Here is a 22,762-nt window from a genome sequence, read left to right as displayed (position 1 = left end):
TATAGAGGTCTGTACAGGGTCCTGTACTACCAACCAAGTTTACCACGCCCAGGATTGTTTGTAGAGCTCAGATGGCTGAGCGGTTAGGGAATTGGGCTGATATTCTGAAGGTTGCCGGTTTGATTCCTGGCCGTGCTTAATAGCGTTTTGTCCTTGGGCAAGGCACTTCACCCTACTTGCGTCAGGGGAAATGTCCCTGTACTTACTGTAAGTTGCTCTGGATAAGAGCATCTGCTAAATGTGAAAATGTAAATGTAATTCTCGTTATCTTACTTTACTAAACCCAACAACCGCGATCACACTAAGCAGCATCGCGACAGTGGTTATCAACTCTTTAACTCAACCCAGGTTTCCCCACTAGAGCAATGAGCGCATTCACATAAAAAGGGGCGTGCTTGCTAAATATGACCAATTACACACATGGACAAGTGTAGAGTGCCGTACTTCATACAAGAAGGACAAATACAAAGAGTTAGACTACATAGAGACCTGTACAGGTGTGGATTAGACTACATAGAGACCTTTACAGGTGTGGATTAGACTACATAGAGACCTGTACAGGTGTGGATTAGACTACATAGAGACCTGCACAGGTGTGGATTAGACTACATAGAGACCTGCACAGGTGTGGATTAGACTACATAGAGACATGTACAGGTGTGGATTAGACTACATAGAGACCACACAGAAGTCCAGACCAACACTCACCACACAGACCCACATAGGAACCATGGATGGATTTAGCACTGTGCACATGCTTCAGAAACTAACAGCATTAAGTAAACCAGAAATCTGCTTCAGGAGTTCCACTTTTGTCCACTAGAGGTCAGTCTAAGACTTTGTAATACTCCTTTAAGTAACTATTCTGAAGCAAAGCTGCCTGAGAACAAACTGAATCATCATCTTAGGTGTCAGAGACAGAACAGAACCCCATGATATTAATAATCATATCATACTGAAATGTGAACAGTAGCACCATACATTACATATAGATTCATCTCATTGTAGCTTCTCAGCCATATGTTGTGGATTCATTCAAATCAACTATGATATCATGAAATAAAATGTGATTGATAATTACATTTCTTATGTGTGGTGTTTCTCCTGTGTGTTTGTCTCCTCAGCTCCTGCCATCAGGACCAAGTTTCAGCTCCTCCTCCTGTTTCCTATTGGTCCATATAAGGAGGTGGGTGTGGCCTGACATGGGGAGGTGTAGGTGAAAGTGAAAGTCAAAATATATTTTACAGGATCCGTTTGGTGGCAACAAGAATCTGTAAAGCAGATTTTCAAACTGAAAAGCAGATTTTAAAGTAAGTCATTTTACAATATTCTTTCACAGTATTAGTGGGCACATACATTAACAGGCAAGGTGATGTTCCAGTTATGTAATCTTAGTAACTAACCAGAGGTTTCTAAGAGGAAGTGAAATAGCCTTTTGCTAATGGTCGACATTCATAACCAAGTTGGAATTAATCCAACTATGATCTAACTAGATCAAAATAACTTTGATTGTTTCACTTAATCAACCAGCCATGGTGTTGTTAGTTATTTAGAAACAAAGTCTAACTAATTACACTTACATAGTTCTAAGCCTGAACACTATATAAACATAGATAAACATACATCAACAGAGACGGACGTGACTGATCCATCAAGGTTTTCTAAGAGGAAGTGAGGTAGTGCTCAGTACAGCTGATGGTGCAGTATGATGGAGTGGAGCTTGTTGTAAGAGGAAGTGAGGTAGTGCTCAGTACAGCTGATGGTGCAGTATGATGGAGTGGAGCTTGTTGTAAGAGGAAGTGAGGTAGTGCTCAGTACAGCTGATGGTGCAGTATGATGGAGTGGAGCTTGTTGTAAGAGGAAGTGAGGTAGTGCTCAGTACAGCTGATGGTGCAGTATGATGGAGTGGAGCTTGTTGTAAGAGGAAGTGAGGTAGTGCTCAGTACAGCTGATGGTGCAGTATGATGGAGTGGAGCTTGTTGTAAGAGGAAGTGAGGTAGTGCTCGGTACAGCTGATGGTGCAGTATGATGGAGTGGAGCTTGTTGTAAGAGGAAGTGAGGTAGTGCTCGGTACAGCTGATGGTGCAGTATGATGGAGTGGAGCTTGTTGTAAGAGGAAGTGAGGTAGTGCTCGGTACAGCTGATGGTGCAGTATGATGGAGTGGAGCTTGTTGTTAGAGGAAGTGAGGTAGTGCTCGGTACAGCTGATGGTGCAGTATGATGGAGTGGAGCTTGTTGTAAGAGGAAGTGAGGTAGTGCTCGGTACAGCTGATGGTGCAGTATGATGGAGTGGAGCTTGTTGTAAGAGGAAGTGAGGTAGTGCTCAGTACAGCTGATGGTGCAGTATGATGGAGTGGAGCTTGTTGTAAGAGGAAGTGAGGTAGTGCTCAGTACAGCTGATGGTGCAGTATGATGGAGTGGAGCTTGTTGTAAGAGGAAGTGAGGTAGTGCTCAGTACAGCTGATGGTGCAGTATGATGGAGTGGAGCTTGTTGTAAGAGGAAGTGAGGTAGTGCTCAGTACAGCTGATGGTGCAGTATGATGGAGTGGAGCTTGTTGTAAGAGGAAGTGAGGTAGTGCTCAGTACAGCTGATGGTGCAGTATGATGGAGTGGAGCTTGTTGTAAGAGGAAGTGAGGTAGTGCTCAGTACAGCTGATGGTGCAGTATGATGGAGTGGAGCTTGTTGTAAGAGGAAGTGAGGTAGTGCTCAGTACAGCTGATGGTGCAGTATGATGGAGTGGAGCTTGTTGTAAGAGGAAGTGAGGTAGTGCTCAGTACAGCTGATGGTGCAGTATGATGGAGTGGAGCTTGTTGTAAGAGGAAGTGAGGTAGTGCTCAGTGCAGCTGATGGTGCAGTATGATGGAGTGGAGCTTGTTGTAAGAGGAAGTGAGGTAGTGCTCAGTACAGCTGATGGTGCAGTATGATGGAGTGGAGCTTGTTGTAAGAGGAAGTGAGGTAGTGCTCGGTACAGCTGATGGTGCAGTATGATGGAGTGGAGCTTGTTGTAAGAGGAAGTGAGGTAGTGCTCGGTACAGCTGATGGTGCAGTATGATGGAGTGGAGCTTGTTGTAAGAGGAAGTGAGGTAGTGCTCGGTACAGCTGATGGTGCAGTATGATGGAGTGGAGCTTGTTGTAAGAGGAAGTGAGGTAGTGCTCGGTACAGCTGATGGTGCAGTATGATGGAGTGGAGCTTGTTGTTAGAGGAAGTGAGGTAGTGCTCGGTACAGCTGATGGTGCAGTATGATGGAGTGGAGCTTGTTGTAAGAGGAAGTGAGGTAGTGCTCGGTACAGCTGATGGTGCAGTATGATGGAGTGGAGCTTGTTGTAAGAGGAAGTGAGGTAGTGCTCAGTACAGCTGATGGTGCAGTATGATGGAGTGGAGCTTGTTGTAAGAGGAAGTGAGGTAGTGCTCAGTACAGCTGATGGTGCAGTATGATGGAGTGGAGCTTGTTGTAAGAGGAAGTGAGGTAGTGCTCAGTACAGCTGATGGTGCAGTATGATGGAGTGGAGCTTGTTGTAAGAGGAAGTGAGGTAGTGCTCAGTACAGCTGATGGTGCAGTATGATGGAGTGGAGCTTGTTGTAAGAGGAAGTGAGGTAGTGCTCAGTACAGCTGATGGTGCAGTATGATGGAGTGGAGCTTGTTGTAAGAGGAAGTGAGGTAGTGCTCAGTACAGCTGATGGTGCAGTATGATGGAGTGGAGCTTGTTGTAAGAGGAAGTGAGGTAGTGCTCAGTACAGCTGATGGTTCAGTATGATGGAGTGGAGCTTGTGGTTCTCTTATGTCAGTATGAGATACATGACAGAGATACTGAAGCAGTTTTTAAGCTGTTTTTGTCACAGCGGTGTGTTATCACTGAACAGGTTATGTTCTGTATGTGTTTTAAGTGACATATTTACATCATAGAGGGGTGTTATCAGGGTGAATCAGGGTAAAACATATTCTGATCCTTCCTCTCTTGAGGTAGTAGATTAATAAGGTTGGATTCTAACTTGTTTGTTTACAGGTCTACAGGTCTGGCTGTAAAATCCTTCTAATCAGGTCCTGAGGAGAGAAGCTCTGTCCTTGAAAGAGAGGAGGGGGCACTGCCTCTAAAATGAGTCTCTCTGGGGGGACAGAGGAAGGGGGCACTGCCTCTAAAATGAGTCTCTCTGGGGAACATGACATGGACACCAAAGCTAAGAGGTAAGATGAGAATCCAGACCTGTTCATGACTGTTCTCCATCTCAGAGCTCAGCAGTGATATTATGACATCATCATTAGTCAGAATAAATGAGAGACTGAAGGTCTGTCTCTGTTGTGTTGAAGCCCAATCCAGGAGAGACCAGCCTCACCTGTACCCAGCTGTGTGTCCATGAAGAGTGACAAGTCTATGAATCTACCTATCATGTTCAGTGATGGAGGAGGACCTTCTAATGAGGAAGGGTATGTACTGACCTCTGCTGGTGTTCAATGTTAAGCTGTTATATAGGTTGTGTGCTGGTACTGTGTGTGTACTGACCTCTGCTGGTTAACCTAAAACAGAGTTAGAGCTGCTGACTGTAGATACTAAAGTATCCCTCATCACATCCCTACTAAAACACAGGGTTAGATCTGCTGACTGTAGATACTAAAGTATCCCTCATCACATCCCTACTAAAACACAGGGTTAGAGCTGCTGACTGCCAGCCTGGCTGACATACAGACCATCTGGTAAAGGTTCACAGTGAGAGATACAGAGTAACAACAGGTCTGGAAACCTGCCTGTCTGACTCATTCAAGTTGACCAACAATATTCAAGCCTGGTTCTAAACCCTACTGATGAATGACTACAGCAACACATGATGGACAGTATGATATATCTGGTGTCTACTTTAGTGATTTATGTTTGTAAGACACTTTGTTGTGTTTGTTGACAGGATGAGACAGCAGAGACCAGCCTCACCTGTACCCAGCTGTGTGTCCATGAAGAGTGACAGGTCTATGGATCCACCTATCATGTTCAGTGATGGAGGAGGACCTTCTGATGAGGAAGGGTATGTACTGACCTCTGCTGGTGTTCAATGTTATGTGATGAAGATGACATGATGTGAAGAAGCCGTCTGTGTATAGTGTATACAGGTAGGTAGGCCACACACAGTCATTGACAACACACAATAAATAAGTATAACGTCATCATTAGATTCAGGATCATCATGTGACATTTCTACTAAACACAGTCAGAACTCAAAGCCTGGCTGATGTTCAGACCATGAGGTAGAGCTACACAGTGAGAGGGAGCTGTTATTTAATATTATGTCATTAACATGTGGAGTTGGTCTTCTCTTTATGGATCTATGGTTTAACCAGTAGACCACCATCAGACACATCAACACCTTTGACCTCCTTGTTGTGTTTGATCAGTGAGAGACAGGACCACAACCTACCAGTCCACTGTGCTGCTTTAATGTTGAATGTTGTAATGTTGAACTTTACCTGACATTAACACAGAGACACAACCACAACACAACCACAACAAACTACCCTGAAACTAATGCAGTTATGCAAGCCATACCACACTACCATTATGTAATTTCATTTACATTTACATTTATTCATTTAGCAGACACTTTTATCCAAAGTGACTTCCAAGAGAGAGCTTTACAAAGTGCTCACTGATAATAACAACAAAGCATTGCGGGTAGCCAAAACAAGAAGCACACATTGTGAACAACCAAAAAATAAGTGCCAAAGGGAAGAACCATAAGAGCATGTAGTTAAGCAAGTTACAATTAAACAACATGAATCTCTAAGTGCAAGTGTACCTGTGTACCTGTTTCATGGTGGTGCAGACAAATTATTCAAAGCTGCTCTCTGTAATTCAGTAGAGAGTGAACTCCAGGATAAGCCTGTGAGTTACTTCTCCACCTTAAAAGACAATAACCTCCCTACACACACACACACACACACACACACACACACACACACACACACACACACAGACACACACACACACAGACACACACACACACAGACAGCATGAGAGTCAGTGTCCAGCCCTGCAGGTACCAGGCCTGGTATGAGCACAGACCGGGCGGGGCTCAGCCCACTTAGACTGGTTGAGACCAGAAGGTCTTCAACTCCTGGGTGGAGGAGTGCTGCAGTGTCTAAAGCAGGCTGCTAGCAAACATGCAGCCCTGTGTCAGGTGGACCCTGATGGCATTCTTCAGGGTCTGGTTGAAACACAACACACTTGTTTACCTGGGGGTGACAGTGCTCCTATCTTTGATGAATGTATTAAAGGAATAGTGCCTTGTAGTGGTATAGAAGATGTTTTACTTGGTAGTGATGGTATCACTCTTATACAGTGTGTCTGTGTGTATGCATGAGTGGATACAGTTCAGTTTACCACTCATGCTTATCAAATCAAATCAAATTTATTTGTATAGCCCTTTTTACACGCAAGCATGTCACAGAGGGCTTCACATACGCCCATAGAACTGCCCCTCAACCAACCTAAACCCTCAAGTTATGTATGATAAACTCTTTAGTAGATGATCAGCCCTTGTACATGTGGTTCATGTGGTTAAGTAATGTCATCTCTTGTCCTCAGAGATCAACAGGAGAAGTCTGAGTCAGACCAGAGTCACCATGAGGACTTGTCCTCCATATTCACAGTGAGTTTTGTGTTCATCTAAAGTACAAACAAGACAGAATCATTGTAGTCATCTTGTTCTACTGTGTATAGAGTTCCTGGTTCGTCTGATATCTTCCCTCTCTGTTTCAGGTGCTTGAGGAGACTGTTATCAAGTTTGTGAAGGAAGAGCTGAAGAGGATGAAGAGGATTCTGAGTTCAGATTTCCCAGAAGGCTTAGAGAGTCAGAGGGAGGACCAGGAAGTGGTGGACCCTGAATATCAGAAGCAGGAGAGCAGTGCCAGAGAGGGAGCTCTGAAGATCACACTGCACGTCCTGAGGAACATGAACCAGAAGGAGCTGGCTGATACTCTGGAGAAAAGTAAGAGACTCCATATTTAGTCTGAGTTGACCAATTGATAATACATGATGAAGGTTATAGATAAAGAAAGTTCTAAGATTCAGAGTAGCCCAATGTTGTGTAGATCTTCCTATGACCTTGTACTTTGAGTATACTAAGCTGTTTCATTATTGTGTACCTGATAAACGATCATAGATTTGAAAAGAAAATGTTTTGAATTGAATATAGAGGACACTTTGTCAGTTCATACTCTGTGAATAATCCAAACTACGTTTAACAAAAACACACACTTAACACGTGTTGTTTTTTGTTTAGATGAGCATGCTGAGATTTGTCGACAGAAACTCAAATCTGAACTAAAGAAGAAGTTTGAAACTGTGTTTGAGGGCATAGCTAAACAAGGAAACCCAACTCTTCTCAATAAGATCTACACAGATCTCTACATCACAGAGGGTGAGAGTGGAGAGGTCAATAAAGAACATGAGGTGAGACAGATTGAGACAGCATCCAGGAAATCAGCAAGAACAGAAACAGCCATCACGTGCAACAACATCTTTAAACCCTCAGCTGGACGAGACACACCTATCAGAATTGTTCTGACAAAAGGAGTTGCTGGCATCGGAAAAACTGTCTCTGTGCAGAAGTTCATCACAGACTGGGCTGAAGGAGTAGCCAATCAGGAAATCCAGTTCATCTTTCCTCTGCCGTTTCGAGAGCTGAATTTGTTGGCTGGACAGGAGTTCAGTCTGATGGAACTTGTCCATCACTTCTTCTCAGAAACCAGAGAATCAGGAATCTCCATCTACGACAAGTACAATGTTCTGTTTGTCTTTGATGGTCTGGATGAGTGTCGACTGCCCTTAGCCTTCAAAAAGAACAAGAGCTGGTGTGATGTCACAGAGTCCACCTCAGTGGATGTGCTGCTGACCAACCTGATCAGAGGAAAGCTTCTTCCTTCTGCTCTCATCTGGATCACCACTCGACCTGCAGCAGCCAATCAGATCCCTTCTGAGTGTGTTGACCTGGTGACAGAGGTACGAGGGTTCAATGACCCACAGAAGGATGAGTACATCATGAAGAGATGCAGTGATGAGATCCTGGCCAGGAGAATCATCTCACACATCAAGACATCAAGGATCCTCTACGTCATGTGCCACATACCAGTCTTCTCTTGGATTTCTGTTACAGTCCTTGAACACATGCTGAGAACAGAGAAGAAAGAGAAGATGCCCAAGACCCTGACTGAGATGTACACAACCTTCCTGGTGTTACAGACCAAACAGAAGAAGGTGAAGTATGCTGGGAAAACTGAGACAGATCCACACTGGGATGAAGAGAGCATTCAGAGTATTCTGTCACTGGGAAAACTGGCCTTCCACCAGCTGGAGAAAGGCAACCTGATTTTCTATGAGAAAGACCTGACAGAGTGTGGCATTAATGTCTGTGATGCCTCAGTGCACTCAGGAGTGTTCACACAGATCTTCAGACAGGATGGTAAAGTCTTCCAGGAGAAGGTGTTCTGCTTTGTCCATCTGAGCTTTCAGGAGTTTCTGGCTGCTGTGTTTGTGTTTCTCTCATTCATCAACAATGATGAGAATCTGATGTCTGAGACTCCATCAGCTTCCAGTTCCAACAAACTGTTGGCTCTTTTCAAAGAGAAACCAGAAGTCCGATTCTACAAGAGTGCTGTGGACAAGGCCTTGCAGAGTAAGAATGGACAGCTGGACCTTTTCCTCCGCTTCCTCCTGGGCCTCTCAATGGAGTCCAATCAGACTGACTTACGAGGCCTACTGACTCAGACAAGAAGCAACACACAGAGCCATGAGAAAACAGTCAAGTACATCAAGGAGAAGATCAGAGAGGATCCCTCTGCAGAGAGATGCATGAATCTGTTCTACTGTCTGAATGAACTGAATGACCATTCTCTGGTGGAGGAGATCCAACACTACCTGAGCTCAGGAAGTCTCTCCAGTGATGAGCTCTCATCTACACAGTGGTCAGCTCTGGTCTTTGTGTTGCTGACTTCAGAAGAGAAGATGGACGTGTTTGACCTGAAGATATACTCCAGATCAGAGGAAGGTCTTCTGAGGCTGCTGCCAGTGGTCAAAGACTCCAAAACTGCTCTGTATGTATAAGGCTTTATTTTTTATCACATATTGTGATAGTGTTTGATTATCATATGTTCCTACAAAACATGACTCTGATGATGTCGGATGATGTCTCATGTTCTCCTTATGTCATGTAGGCTGAATGACTGTAACCTCTCAGCACGGTGCTGTGAAGCGCTGGCCTCAGCTCTCCCCTCCTCAGATCTGACAGAGCTGGACTTGAGTAACAACAACCTGGGGGATTCAGGCATGAAGCTGCTCTCTGCTGGACTGGGGAATCCACTCTGCAAGCTGGAGACACTGAGGTCTGTATTCATGTTCAACTTGACACAACTATATTTATTATCTCACACCACACACTGATCGTAAGTTTATGGTCTATCAAAGGTACAAGGGGTCCGGCCAATGAATAGTCAGGGCAGTCAAGGGTTGTAATCCACAAGGCAGAGTCATTCAGGTACAGGGCAGCAGGCAGGTTCAGAGTCAGGCCAGGCAGGAGGTCAGGACCAGGGGACAGTGTTGTAGTCAAGACCACCTAAACCCAGACCAAGGTGTATCGAGACCGAGACAAGACCAAGACTTTGAGGGGTCGAGACCGGGTCAAGACTAAGACCAAGACTGGGCGATACCGAGTCAAGTCCAAGATCAAGGCAGGGTGATACCGGGTCAAGACCAGAACACTCAACACACAAGCAGTAGGGTTTGACTAGGTACAAAGTTAGATTTGATCTGTAACTGTAATTAGCACTCTTAAAGTAGTGCGGTGTGCTTGACCAGGCAATGCAGCTTTTTAAATATTATTTTATAATTTGTATTTTCTTAAAGGCGCATTAGTACTCGGTCTCTGCTTTCAAATCTATCTCTCACTCAAGTGAAGGAGCGCGGTACCACAGTGTTTAACTTAGCTTTATTAAGTAGGGAGAGATATGCAGCTGACATGAGTTAACGTTGAGGTAACATAACTTTATATTCATCATTAGCTACATAGCTTTAGGTGGCCTGGCTAGTTCTCACAAACTAAATCTGGCAAGCAACTGAAACTAACGCCCTGAAACATACAACATGTTACATATCTAATACTTGCTAAATCTCTAGTTGGGGTGTGCTTGCCTTCGGCGAGCACAAACCATTGTTATCTCACATATATATTATTTATTATTTATTGTTTCTTTTCGCCCCCCTAAGGATGCCTCAATATTTGGACTACATAGACAATGGCGATGTCAAAAGGTTCGTCTCGGTAGCGATTGCGTTGGTTGTATTGGGATTTATGTTCCATTGCACGGTTTAAGTAGAAATTACGTTTTTGTGGCAAAAAGTGAAGCTAACGGTGGCTAACTTGCTAGCCACAGTCACTGACGCCACTAACGTCACCAACGTCACGAAAACTCGCGTGACTATCTCTAGCAGAACATTAGTTTCCCATCTGTTAACTTGGGGGATACTAATCTGCAAGGCAGCTGCAGAAACGCCACAAGCAAAGAGGCCAGGGTGATATTTAATCATTTTACTTTGTGGTGTGAAACATAATTGTGAAATGTAATGTACAATATTAGCTGATATTATTAAGTAAGTAGGCCCACATCTACTTTCGGAAACGGTAGTCTACTATTTCACTGAAGCATTAGCATCATGACATTAGCCTCTGTTGCTTGGGCAACACATACTACAGTGGTCATGATGCATCTGTTTTCAATCGTTAAAATAAACATTCCTCACAAATACGTTTTTGTTGTAGGATTTATTTTGACATTAATAAACGATTTGTTGGTGAAATGACCATTACCTGTGGTTTCAAATCAGTGTGGCGGCTCACTGCAACGCTGTAGCCTACCCGAGACACTAATGAGTAGCTAACAAAAACATCTCTTTAGAGATGTTTAGAAAGTCAAACGGCGACGGAACATGTTTGGCTTTCCCCTTACTCAAAAGTTTTTCAATAGGTGAAAGTATCTGACTACTAACCTGAACTTCATTGCCACAGCCTAAACTTTGTCAATGTCAAAACTTTGTCTGTTCATGAAAATAATTAATGTCAGCCTGCTTCAGCCTTGCTTAGCTGTAGGATATACATTTTACTGGGTCTTGCTGCGCTGCTTGATTTATTGAAATTATTATGAAATGTTATGTTTTACTAGCCATTTGCCTTCTTAAGCAAATCACAGTATTTCCCACCCCTCATGGTGTAACTGAGACGACCGTAAATAGCCTAATTCATCTTTCAAGTAATAAGCCCCCGTTGAAGTGTTGAGCAGGAAATTAGCTGGTCTGTAGAGATCTTGGGTTGGTGGTTTTACTGATGCAGAATTCGCTCAAATAAAATCGATAGACGTAACGAGTGGCACATAACGTGAAGTAGGCCTAACATTGCATTTTATTTTGTTTGAGTTTTAATAACTTGTCCAGTGCATCGGGGCAAGTAGCACTAGCCTAAATTGATCTTCCAGACTTGCCGTTAAAAAAAAATGTACTCTTCCCGGACAAGCCTTAGCTACATGGCTAGACTGTTGATCCAGATCAGAATCCATCATATCTTGGACACTCAAAATCAGCGAATCTTGCAGCCAAATCAAGTGGACTATATTTATAGTCCTTTATATGGCTACAAACTTCTGCTCGGTTTCTAGCTGGCTACTTGTTACCAAGTTACAACTTTGTTGCAGGGGCATTCTTTGTCTACATTGCGAGCTAACAGTGTCCGGTAATTATGTCGCTATAAATAATGATGTTAAACCGAGACCACTAAGCCCTCAAAGAAAATGTAAGGTCAAAGAAACAAAAGAAAGGTTTGAGGTTACTCTGAAAATTATTAATAAAATAGGCTTCTAATATTAAACTGCTAAATCCTTCTCTAACTAGGCTCCTCTATGATGCATAATGAAACTTAACGTTTTTTAAGTAATCAATATGCCTACGCTTGCCCTCATTACTCAAATGATGCCGTTCAGGGCGTTCAAATTACATAATAGGGCGATGATAGGAGGATAATAGGACATAATAGGGCAACCAACAAGTTGTTTATATCTGATTACAATTTAATAAGTTATCTAGCGCTGCATCTTCATGAGCTACATTTGGCCTCCTTCTCTTCCAACCAACCAGTATCACCTCTCCTCCATCTGAGTGATGCATGTCATTTTTACAAACTTATTATCAAGGGAACACAATGGTCAGAACTGTAGTCATACACTTAAATGCTTTTTGAAATATGTAAACACCAGGAGTGTATGGAAAGCTGGGGCAGCCACAAGCACACCCTCACAATTTCCCCAGAAATTGTATGCTCTCTAGTTTTGCTTGTGTCACTTACGCCTAGGTGACCTAGGCCTAGTCCCAGCCTCATCAGTGAGCGTCTCATAATTACACATGGTGTGTTTTCTTTTGGACGTTACTGTAAAGTCTTTGTGGTTCAGGTAACCACATGTAATTATAGCTGATTTGGCCAACATCTTCAGACAGCCACTGTTTCACCTATCCTCCTCATTCCCTTTTGGGGTGCAAGGAGGGGTGATGGGTAATTTCAAATTAGAAAGGAGTTAAATTATTGGTTGCATTTGAACCGTGATGTTTTAAATCCAATAACATAATAACAAATTACATAATAGAAATACCTCAGGATGACCACATGATGTCTCAGTATACGATAGACAGGATAGTGTTCTGGAATATTCCAAAGGTTCAATCCAGCTCAGTGACATCAGCTTTTCAGGGAGGTTAATGTTTCACATTGGTTACTGACTACCGTGTCATTGTGTTCAAGTCCAATGTTATTTGTATAGCCCTTTCTACAAGCAATGTCGCAGAGGGCTTCACACACACCCATAGAACTGCCCTAAACCAACCTAATCTCTCAAGGAAGTGTCGAGGAAGTTTTGAAGACACTGTGTGCGTGAATAGTCAAGATGCCGGATTAATACAAATTCTTTATTCTGTACAGTACTTTACCAAACAGAGCGCTCAGTGACCAGTCATACCGGACATAGAAGTTGCTCGGCAGAGTGATGACGAAGTTTAAGTCTTTTATTGTCAGGTACACAGAACAACACAAGGTCAGACTGGGCACTGAAATGCTTGGGACAAGACAACACAAAGCAATCTGACATAACAAACATATAAGTACTTAAAACATAGATTACATCTATGATAAGCAAAAAAAAATTGGTGTTGAACGATGCGCTGGGCTCACAGCGAGAGAACTGTGTGTGCGGCGATGATCAGCTTTTGGACCAACCCTCAACTATACTGTCTGGCCTGTGTGATCCAGTCACGCTCGGGGTCTCACGGTTCCCCAGGTTCATGCACGGAGATCACACATTTAGTTTTGGGTTTGCTAGCGGCCCCCTCTGAGGGAATCGACACCAAACCAAACCACAATGTCGTAACGTCACTGGGCTTTATAACATCAAGGTTTTTTTTTAATAGCAGCTTTAATGTTTTAGTATTTTATGACAACATTATAATGTATTTATCCCTTATTCCTTTGTTCCCACTCGGACGAATATTCGTATTTTTCTTATAATAACGATCAAGAGGTTTGCTCGCCCTTATTCCCCCCCGTTATTTAGGACACGACACCGCACCTATGAGAGAGAGTGAGCCTGAACATTGAATTTTCAAAATCCTGTTTCGCGTAAACACCAGTCCCTGTCAAAGTAGCTGTCTCTCAAGATCCAGAGATCTGGTTTTCTCTATGCAAGTAGTTTTTACCACATCCTATGTAAAACAGTTCCAAACAGTCACACTGAAAGCATTTTAACTCAAACTTTTTACCAGCAAGCAGTCATAACTCATTTTATCTAAAATATACATCTGGAGAAAAAAAAAATCATAACAAAAAGGTAAAAAGCTCTAAAACCATTATGCAAGCTATTGCTAACACATCTTAAAACATATGCACTCAATGTACATTGTGGGAGGCAGCGAGGAGCAGATAAAGGATTTGACTAGCCGCTCGAAGCACTTCATGATGACAGATGTCAGTGCTATCGGGCGATAGTCGTTCATGCAGGTGACCTTGGTGCTCTTGGGCACAGGGATAATGGTGGTCCTCTTGAAGCAGGTGGGGAGTACAGACAGGCTGAGGGAGAGGTGGAAGATGTCACTGAAGACCCCTGCTAGCTGCTCCGCGCAGCACCTGATATGTGTGGTAGAAAATTCAAGCTGGACTGTGTAGATATGAATAGTCGAAGATGGCGGTTTCAATTTAATTTATTTAGACTATAAAATTACATATGATTAAACAAAGCTTTGCTGATCACTCATTAACGAAGGAGGTGCCATCCACACAGATCGTCCGTAAGAGTGATAGAGAACTATCACACATGCACTGCCTTATATAAACTTTAGATCAAATGGCATTCTATAAGGTCAATCAATCAATGTAGCGAACTCTGTGATTGGCTCACTCAACTTAGTGACAGCTTGAAACAATACATCTACATACCAAGTGTCCCAAAGTTCTTTGATGTCACAGCTCTCTCCAGAGCAGTAGATAATAAAGCCACAGGGGTTGGCCAGCCAAATGGTCAACCATCCTTGGTGTGGTCATCTTCAAACAATACTTTTAATTAACACAAACAATGAAACAGGACACAGTCCTTCTCTAGCCAAAGTTCAGAGCAACTAAGTCAATAGACTGACCAGAGGACAGAAGGCCATATAAGATGCTTCACCCATCCCCCAGGGCAAGCTGCCCACAGAGCCATCAGCACCTCACATTCCTTTGAACTCCACTTAATTATCTTCCCTTCCTGTCTCTTACCAATGAACATAGAAGCTTATAGATTTCATACACATACATCTATGCATATGACCAAAATTTCTACCACAGAAGATGTCACTGTAGACCCCTGCCAGCTGGTCAGCACAGCACCTGATATGCCGTCTGGGCCAGGTGCCTTGCGAGGGTTGAGCTTTTTGGAGCAATGCCTCAGCTACAGTTACTGTAGGCACACCACTGGCTTTGCCTTCAGATAGCTCCACTGCAGGGGGGTCACTGTCCCTCTCAAAGCGAGCGTAGAAGGTTCTCAGCTCGTTTGGCAGTAGGACAGAGGACTGGGTCTCACTGGAGCCTCTCCCTTTGTAGTCTGTAATGGCTTTAAGTCCACTCCACATGCACCTGGGGTCAGAGCCATGGTAGCTGGACTCCACCTTAGTCCTGTAAGTCCTTTTTGCTGCTTTGATGGCCTTCAGAAGGTCGTATCTAGCCTTCCTGTACTGATCAGGGTCCCCAGAGTTAAAGGCGACAGACCGGGCTCTCAGGTTGGCCCGGACCCCGGCATCAACCCAGGGCTTCTGATAATGTATTCGTTTATTTGTCAGGGACAATGCACCGCACATTATTACATACATCAATAACAATATGTTGTAGATGTGCTGCGTAAAAGGTTTTTAGCCAATAGGCTCATTTGCAACCCCAGTCCCTGGTCAGGCCTTTCTAAGAAGTTAATGGAAATATAATTTACTACATAGTGTGAGTTACACAATCATGCAGCAGATGCAATATATTAGTATATATAACAGGGACGTAACAACACAATACATTACAACAGGGACAGCAGAGTGTGTGCTCCTGTATTTATGGACCTGACTCAGTGGCTACATGTTTGGTTTTCTTTCAAGTGTTTCACATTTCTATTAAATGTTTTCAGTTCTGTTTGTGTTTTTATTTCAGTTGGTAAATTATTCAAAAAATGCGTCCCTATCACTGAAAAACATGACTGTCTGAAAGTGGTTTTGCGCTCCTCTGCTCTGCAGATGCCCACTGCTCCCCTAGTGGCCACTCTCCTTGTATTGGTTTTTGTCACAAAAGGATAGAGTACATTTACATTTACGCATTTAGCAGACGCTTTTATCCAAAGCGACTTCCAAGAGAGAGCTTTACAAAAGAGCATAGGTCACTGATCATAACAACGAGGTAGTCCCAAACATTGCAAGCAGCCAAAACATGAAGCATACATTGTGAAAGAACTAAACAAGTGCCAAAAGGGAATACCCATAAGAGCATGCAGTTATACAAGTTACAAATTAAAACAACATGAACGACAAAAAGTGCAGGACTGTACCTCTAGAAGAACAATCAACAGTAAAATATTTCAGAGCAAGTACAAGACTTAACTTCGTTATAACTAACCTACAAGAGCATCAAGTCACTCAATAAGAGTCATTGTGATCCTGGAGGAAACTAACATCAGGTCCAGCCAAGCATTCCTAAGTGCCGTTGTCGGAACAAGTGCGTCTTGAGCCTTTTCTTGAAGGTGGGGAGACAGTCAAGTGTCCCTGATGGAGGTGGTGAGCTGGTTCCACCATTGGGGGGCCAGGCAGGAGAAAAGCGTGTGTTGGGACCGGGTGGTTTTTAGCGGTGGGACCACCAGGCGGTTGTCTGAAGAAGACCGTAGGTGACGGGTAGGGGTGTAAGGCTGCAGGAGAGACTTGATGTAGTCGGGTGCAGTACGGCTGGAGCTAGATTAGTTAAAGTCAGTTTAAGAAAAGAGAACTTCATAAAGCAATCAAAATTAAAAAGCTTGTATTTCTGTACAATCAAACAGTACCACATTGTTGGTTTCTGATCAATTATTTCAGTGCCTGTTTGTGTAATGATGTGATGGTTTGACTTGTCTGGGAGGCTTGGCCCCATACAGTAACACAGTAGGATAAATGAGAGTATCATGGCATGAAGAATCTGTAAAGCTGCCTTGACAGGTATGTGATGCCTTATCATTCTGAAACAGTTTAGGTTTGTCCGGACAGTCTTACAGAATTTGTTAATGTGTTTATAAATCCAAAATAATACCTACACATTTCTCAACTTCCTCTATTGCCCCTTGGTCTATTTTTATAGTACACTTGGCTTTCCCTCTTATAGATGTGGCGGGGAGGTTAGACTACGCCACTCTCACAGATGGGGTGAGAGACCCTTAGTTGGAAATACTATATCTCAGACTTCTGTTCTGTCCAATCAAATGAACTGTACAGAGACTGTGGCATCAAAACTATACAAAGGTTTATTTTATACACAGTAGGAAAATCAAATGGTATGTAATGGTACGTTATAAAAATAGTTCACGGCAAACCACAGCACACAAGGTAAACACAACAAACCACTCCACAAATCAAACAACTTGAAAACAAAAGATAAACAAAAATCTGGGAAAAACAGTGAGGTCGGCACCAAACCCACTGATACGTTTGGAACCCGCACTCGGATGTCCACAGTCAATATCCCACTAAGGAAAAGTTTCACTGATTGGTACAACAATAGTTAGTCAGTTACAGTCAACATATGGCTAATACCAGTGAAACCAATGTAATGCGTTGCCAGCCTACCTGAATCTTTGGTGCCGATGCCTAAAGCACTAGGTTAGCCACACAGCAATAATTGCCTCCAATACCTACCACTACTTAAACTATCGCTGGCGCTCATTAAGGAATGAGTGCCAGCTGTGAGTTAGCTAGAAGTTCCAGGGTCCTAGTGCTACCCAGTTACATAGAGAAGCACATAGATACAGTCTTTTTGACGTTGAGCGTCAGATGGTTATCTTTGAGCCACTGGGATATACCCTCCATTTCTTTGGTCAGGGTCTCTGCTGCTGCACTTGGTGTCCTGGCTGATGCATAAATTACTGTGTCGTCAGCGTACATTTGACAATTGGCTGACTGACAGCATGTTGGTAAATCCTTTATATATAAACTAAAGAGCAGAGGCCCCAAGATGGAGCCCTGTGGGATACCCATTGTGGATTGTAGTGGCGTTGAGTGTTTATTTTAACACGTTGCTCTCTATGATCCAGATATGATGCAAACCAGCCAATAGCATGTTCAGAGAAGTTGAAGGTGGTGAATTTATTCAAGAGTATATTGTGGTTCACGGTGTCAAAGGCCTTTTTTAGGTCCATAAACACAGCTCCGACAACATTACCCTCGTCCAACTTACTCTTGATGTTCTCGGTAAGGTAGCAGTTAGCCATTTCTGAAGAGTACCCTGGTCTAGATCCAAACTCTTTGGAGTTGATAAGTTTGCTGCTTTCGAGATGCTTTACTATTAATTTGTCCACTTTGTTGGAAAGGTTTACCAGTTGGGTTTCAGGTTTAACCAGGGAAGAACAGTGAGTTCTGATAAAGGCAGTGTCCAACCCAAACATCCTTTGCCTTAGACTTTAGTTTATTAATGATTTTATGTACTTTTTCCTGACTGACCTCCTTAATTTGGAAAAGCTTTGATGGCTCCGACTTTGTGGTCTGTGATAGGGTTGCTGGTTCAAAATTCTCTGCAAGCTCCTCCACTGACTGAATAAAGAAGTTAATGAATTATTTTCTAATAGCTGAATTGTTAGTGCTGATAACACCATTCACTTCTGTGAAAGACATTTTGGGCCTATGTACAATGAATGTGTTTTAGGAGAAGTTTACAATTGGTTAAGAAGCTTGATACAATGTATGTTGATTCAACTTCATTTGGTAGAGATGCCATCTGTAGTTTTATAACACCTAACTAGGAGACATGAAGTCTAGGAAACGGGAAGTCTGGGTGACCTGAAAGAGTTCTTGTCACCTGGGGGGAAGAGACAGTTGGTCTAAAGAAAATGTGGATTCAACTGTATTGTTCTAAGGATTTAACCAATGACAGAAGAGAGATTTGGTATAGCTTCATGTCTGTAGGATGGACCAATGACTTTTGAGAACTGTCGTATCTATAAAATGGTCTGTTGAAGAATGTTCTGGGGGGTTCGGGACCATCGGCTGAGTAGTGCTGGTGGGCTGGATTCTCCCGGGTCCATTCTAGAATACTAGATGGAGCTGTATGGAATTGTCTTTGTGTTATTGTCTTATGTTTGTGTGCTGATGATGTTATGTTGGTAACCTTATTATGTTTAAACCTACGTCAAATAAACTTTAACTCTATACTTACTCTTAACTATACTTAACTCTACCCCTATTATTTAATTAACTACCAGACAAATGTGACCCCACTCCTGGTACCAACATTTGTTGGCGGGGAATAAAAACACACAAGTCCAACTAAATAAAGAGCAGGATTCTTTATCTGATAGATGTATATGATAACAGGTACACAAGCTAAGCCTATCCAAAACTGTAGCCCAAATAGCCGTGTAAGAAAATAAAAGGAATAGTAAGTTTTAGCAGTACAAAACGGTAGTGGTGATACTGAGAGTAGACAACACAAAAACATCATTAGTACACCACTAACATCAAATACATAAAACCAAAATATTTACCAGTATGTTCAAAGAAATAATACCCACTTACATGCTCTTAACACGGACACATCTCGATCCTCAACACGTGTGCTGATACCAGTATGGCTAAATCTGCTAGGTAAAACATGACACAATTCACTTTAATACAGCCTGTGTACAACTTAATTTCCTAGCCAAACACATGAACTTTTACGTTAACTACGTCACTTCACATTATTCACTCCATAAACCAAAACGGGATTTCATTTTACAAATGTACACCTAAATTAGCGACACCCACAAATGACAGAGCGACTGGGCCAATTCACGTCACTGGGCCAATTCACGTCAGAATCTACATTCATTCTACATTAAACATTCTTTCCAAAACAAACTCATCCATTCATATTAAATGAAATATATATATACTATTACATTGCTATTACAGTATTTCAAGACAGATGTCCCACTTACAAGTAATATTATGTAAGAAGCACCAACTCTGCCTCAAGTCAGCCACCTTCTCTGATGCACCACGCTCCCTCCTGTCCAATTACCCAGAATTCAATACAACACCAATCAAGGAACTACCTCTTGATGTCATCTTAATTTTCTGCCATTTAAAGGTGACATGTCCCATTACAACTGAACAACTTCAAAATATGACCCTTTTACATCTATATGCTGGGAGGAGAAGAATGGAGGTGTGATCAGCCTTCCCAAAAGCAGGGTGGGGGAGGGGTTTGTAACTCCCCTTGAATGCTGTATAACAATAGTCGAGGGTCTGGTCTCCAGGTGTGAAGAAATCAATGTGCTGATAGTATTTGGGCAGGACCTTCTTCATGTTGGCTCTGTTGAAATCACCAACAACAATGAAGGCTGCCTCATGGTGCACATTCTCCAGACCATTGATAATCCCATACAGTTCATCCAAAGCAGTGGCCTTACCTGCCTGGGGGGGGGGGGGGGTATATAGACTGCACTCATGACGACTGAAGTAAACCAGAGTAAATCCCGAGGTAGATAGAAGGGCCTGATTTTACAGTTAATAGCTCAAGGACAAGAGAGCAGTGAGATGCTAGTACCGCTACATCCATGGCCCAAAGAAAGTTAACCTGAACGTTAGCGAGTAGGATGGTTGGAAAAGCAGGTTAGAAGCTCAGTTTCCGAGTTCGAACAAGAACTGAGCGGCGGAACAACAAAGAGCCCGCTGCAGTCCGAGCTGGAACTCCGGAAAGTGGAATTCAAGTTTGTAAAATAATCCTTAAGCTAAGTGACGACCTAGTATCCAGAAGTGTTTGCTGGTCGTACTGAATGCAAAATACAAAATCGACAAAACAACTTACAATCATTAACAAGACAAACAAAATGCTAGGTAGTAGCGTAGCTCTCGTCAGTGCGGCCATACTGCAGGTGCACCGGAACACATTCCTGTATAGTATATATACAGTTTTAGATAGTACCTAACATCTGTTCATTTCTATACAGCAATCAGGACACGTCTATCAAATGTTTCTAACCCAATTCAGTGACAGCTGAAACAACAGCCTCAGAACCTGATGTCCCAAAGCTCCTTCCCCCAGGTGATGAGGTTCTCCTGCAACAAGTCAGGGTGTCATAAAACATCAAAATGACCCAAAACTCACCCAGACTTCATGTCTCCAGATGACCCCCCTGGTCAAACGAATCTCCATTGTATCAACAATCTTAGATAGCAGGCCATTTAATATCATACACCCATCCTCCAGGGTTTACTGTCCCACAGTGGTCAGTCTTCACTGGTCAAACAGACATACCTCTAAATCCTTCATCCCCTCTCTTGACCTAACTAGTCTCAGAACATTCCAACAATAAACAAAGGATCTTACAGTTTAACCACTATGAAAACACATTCATTTTACATACATAAGCCCAAACGGTATTTAACAGAAGACAAGGTGAAACTCTCAGGAAACCTCAGTTAAAACCTTTTTAGAAAGCCTGGGAGGAGCTATTCAGTGAGAGTTCCACTTCTCCAGAGGTGGTTGGTGAGGAAGAGAGGTGCAGATCATAAGCAAAGCATAATCATGCATCCAGAAGAAATGAAAATAAAATGTGCAAATGGATGTTGAACCCAGATAATCAGTTCCAACTCAGTGCTCTTGATGTAACCCTAAACACCTAGACAGTGCCAGCCTCCCTGATTGCAGTGGCGGAACCAGAATTTTATATATGGGGTGGCCAAGGGGTGGCCAGGGCTACTTCAGGGGGTCCACAGACCAAGACTGAAAATGTGTGTGTAACCTTAGCCTGGCATCTAAGCAGTGTCAATTATTCATATGATTGCTGATGAGAAATAGAAATTAAAATTCACTTAAGCCTGAGTTCTTCAGTGTGGCCTGTTTATCCAAAGCAATTCATTTATTTCTTACACACACTGTACTGTACTCACAAACTGGAGAGACTGTGGTCACTCTGTTTTCATGAATATATAATCTGGGTCTAACCAGGTTAGAGGTTAGATCCTTTTATTAATCTTTTACATTAAAACATAACTATTAGTGTATACTAATAAAAAATGCCACAGCCATCAAAACAAGAACCAACATTTTAAAGTGAGGCTTAATTGGAAAAAAAAACCTTTGTGTAGGCTTACATGTGTGGCCTACAAACACAAGCTAAACTCAGTGACTGACTGCCTAGTATGCTCTGACCTGGTGCCTGTAGCCTCGGGGAGGGAGCTGCTCTGAGGTCTTGGGGTGGTGCAAGGACTGGGGTCTATTTCCACCTGATCCTGTTTGCTCAGCTTTTTGAAGAAGTCTGCTATCTCATCCCTTCTTTTAATGTTTGAAGTGAACCCTACGCAAAAATAACATATAGGCCTACACATGCAATTATCCACATTTGAGTCCAATCTAAATCTTAAAAATCTCCCCATTATTATCTTCAATCAACTACCAGCCTTTAAGTTACTATATCATGGCCTACTCTGAAATACACTTCAAACAGGCATTATACAATAGCAAACAGGGTAGCTATCTGACTGCCGTATTCATCTTTTGTAACGTTAATAGATTGATAAGGCATCTCATCAAGGAATCTTAGCTGTTTAAGTACAAACATAGTGTAGCGACCCATACAGAAAGACGTGTGTTAAATGTTAGGCTGTTAGTTGGTTGTTTACCAGCAGTGTTCGCGGGGTCCGACATGCCAATCAACCTGCTGTCTGCCATTAACAGGAATGCCCGGAATGTTCGGATGCCAGGAATTCTGGTGGTTGGCGAAGGTTAGGTTAGATTGTAAATTATTTTAAATCCCCTTAGTATTAGCTCGACTTTGCTCCTTTTGTATAGTTAGTCCACATATTTAAGTTTCAAGATTCCTATATGTTTAATTTATGCAATTTATCCTTGTCTGTGCAAACATTCATGGCGAATAAAATCCCTTCTGATTCTGAGGGGGTTGGGGATGGAGCATTCGAAGTTAAGACCAGGTTACCGCCTGTTCTTTCTGTTACGTCTGGGTT

At 42.7% G+C, this 22,762-nt stretch overlaps 1 protein-coding gene across 1 annotated transcript; it reads left to right on the top strand.

The window, feature by feature from the left end:
• Positions 1 to 1,209: 1,209 nt before the first annotated feature.
• LOC146273961 (protein NLRC3-like) lies at positions 1,210 to 9,720 on the top strand. The gene is made up of 9 exons (XM_084704030.1): positions 1,210 to 1,310; positions 4,007 to 4,185; positions 4,309 to 4,425; positions 4,899 to 5,015; positions 6,572 to 6,635; positions 6,746 to 6,974; positions 7,269 to 9,078; positions 9,199 to 9,370; positions 9,607 to 9,720. The coding sequence occupies exons 2-9, from the start codon at positions 4,097 to 4,099 to the stop codon at positions 9,718 to 9,720; spliced, it is 2,712 nt and encodes a 903-aa protein (XP_084560156.1). The 5' UTR covers positions 1,210 to 1,310; positions 4,007 to 4,096.
• The last annotated feature ends 13,042 nt before the right edge of the window (positions 9,721 to 22,762 follow it).

This window comes from Hypomesus nipponensis, chromosome 9, assembly GCF_054491055.1.
Source record: "Hypomesus nipponensis isolate SF chromosome 9, ASM5449105v1, whole genome shotgun sequence".
NCBI classification, from domain to species: domain Eukaryota; kingdom Metazoa; phylum Chordata; class Actinopteri; order Osmeriformes; family Osmeridae; genus Hypomesus; species Hypomesus nipponensis.
This window is presented reverse-complemented; position numbering and strand designations above follow the sequence as displayed.

Coding starts and splice junctions, on each gene's coding strand:
- LOC146273961 (XM_084704030.1), top strand. CDS start 4,097: ATGAGTCTCTCTGGGGGGACAGAGGAAGGGGGCACTGCCTCTAAAATG. Junction 6,975..7,268: donor GGCTGATACTCTGGAGAAAA/GTAAGAGACTCC, acceptor TTTTTTGTTTAG/ATGAGCATGCTGAGATTTGT. Junction 9,079..9,198: donor AAAGACTCCAAAACTGCTCT/GTATGTATAAGG, acceptor TATGTCATGTAG/GCTGAATGACTGTAACCTCT.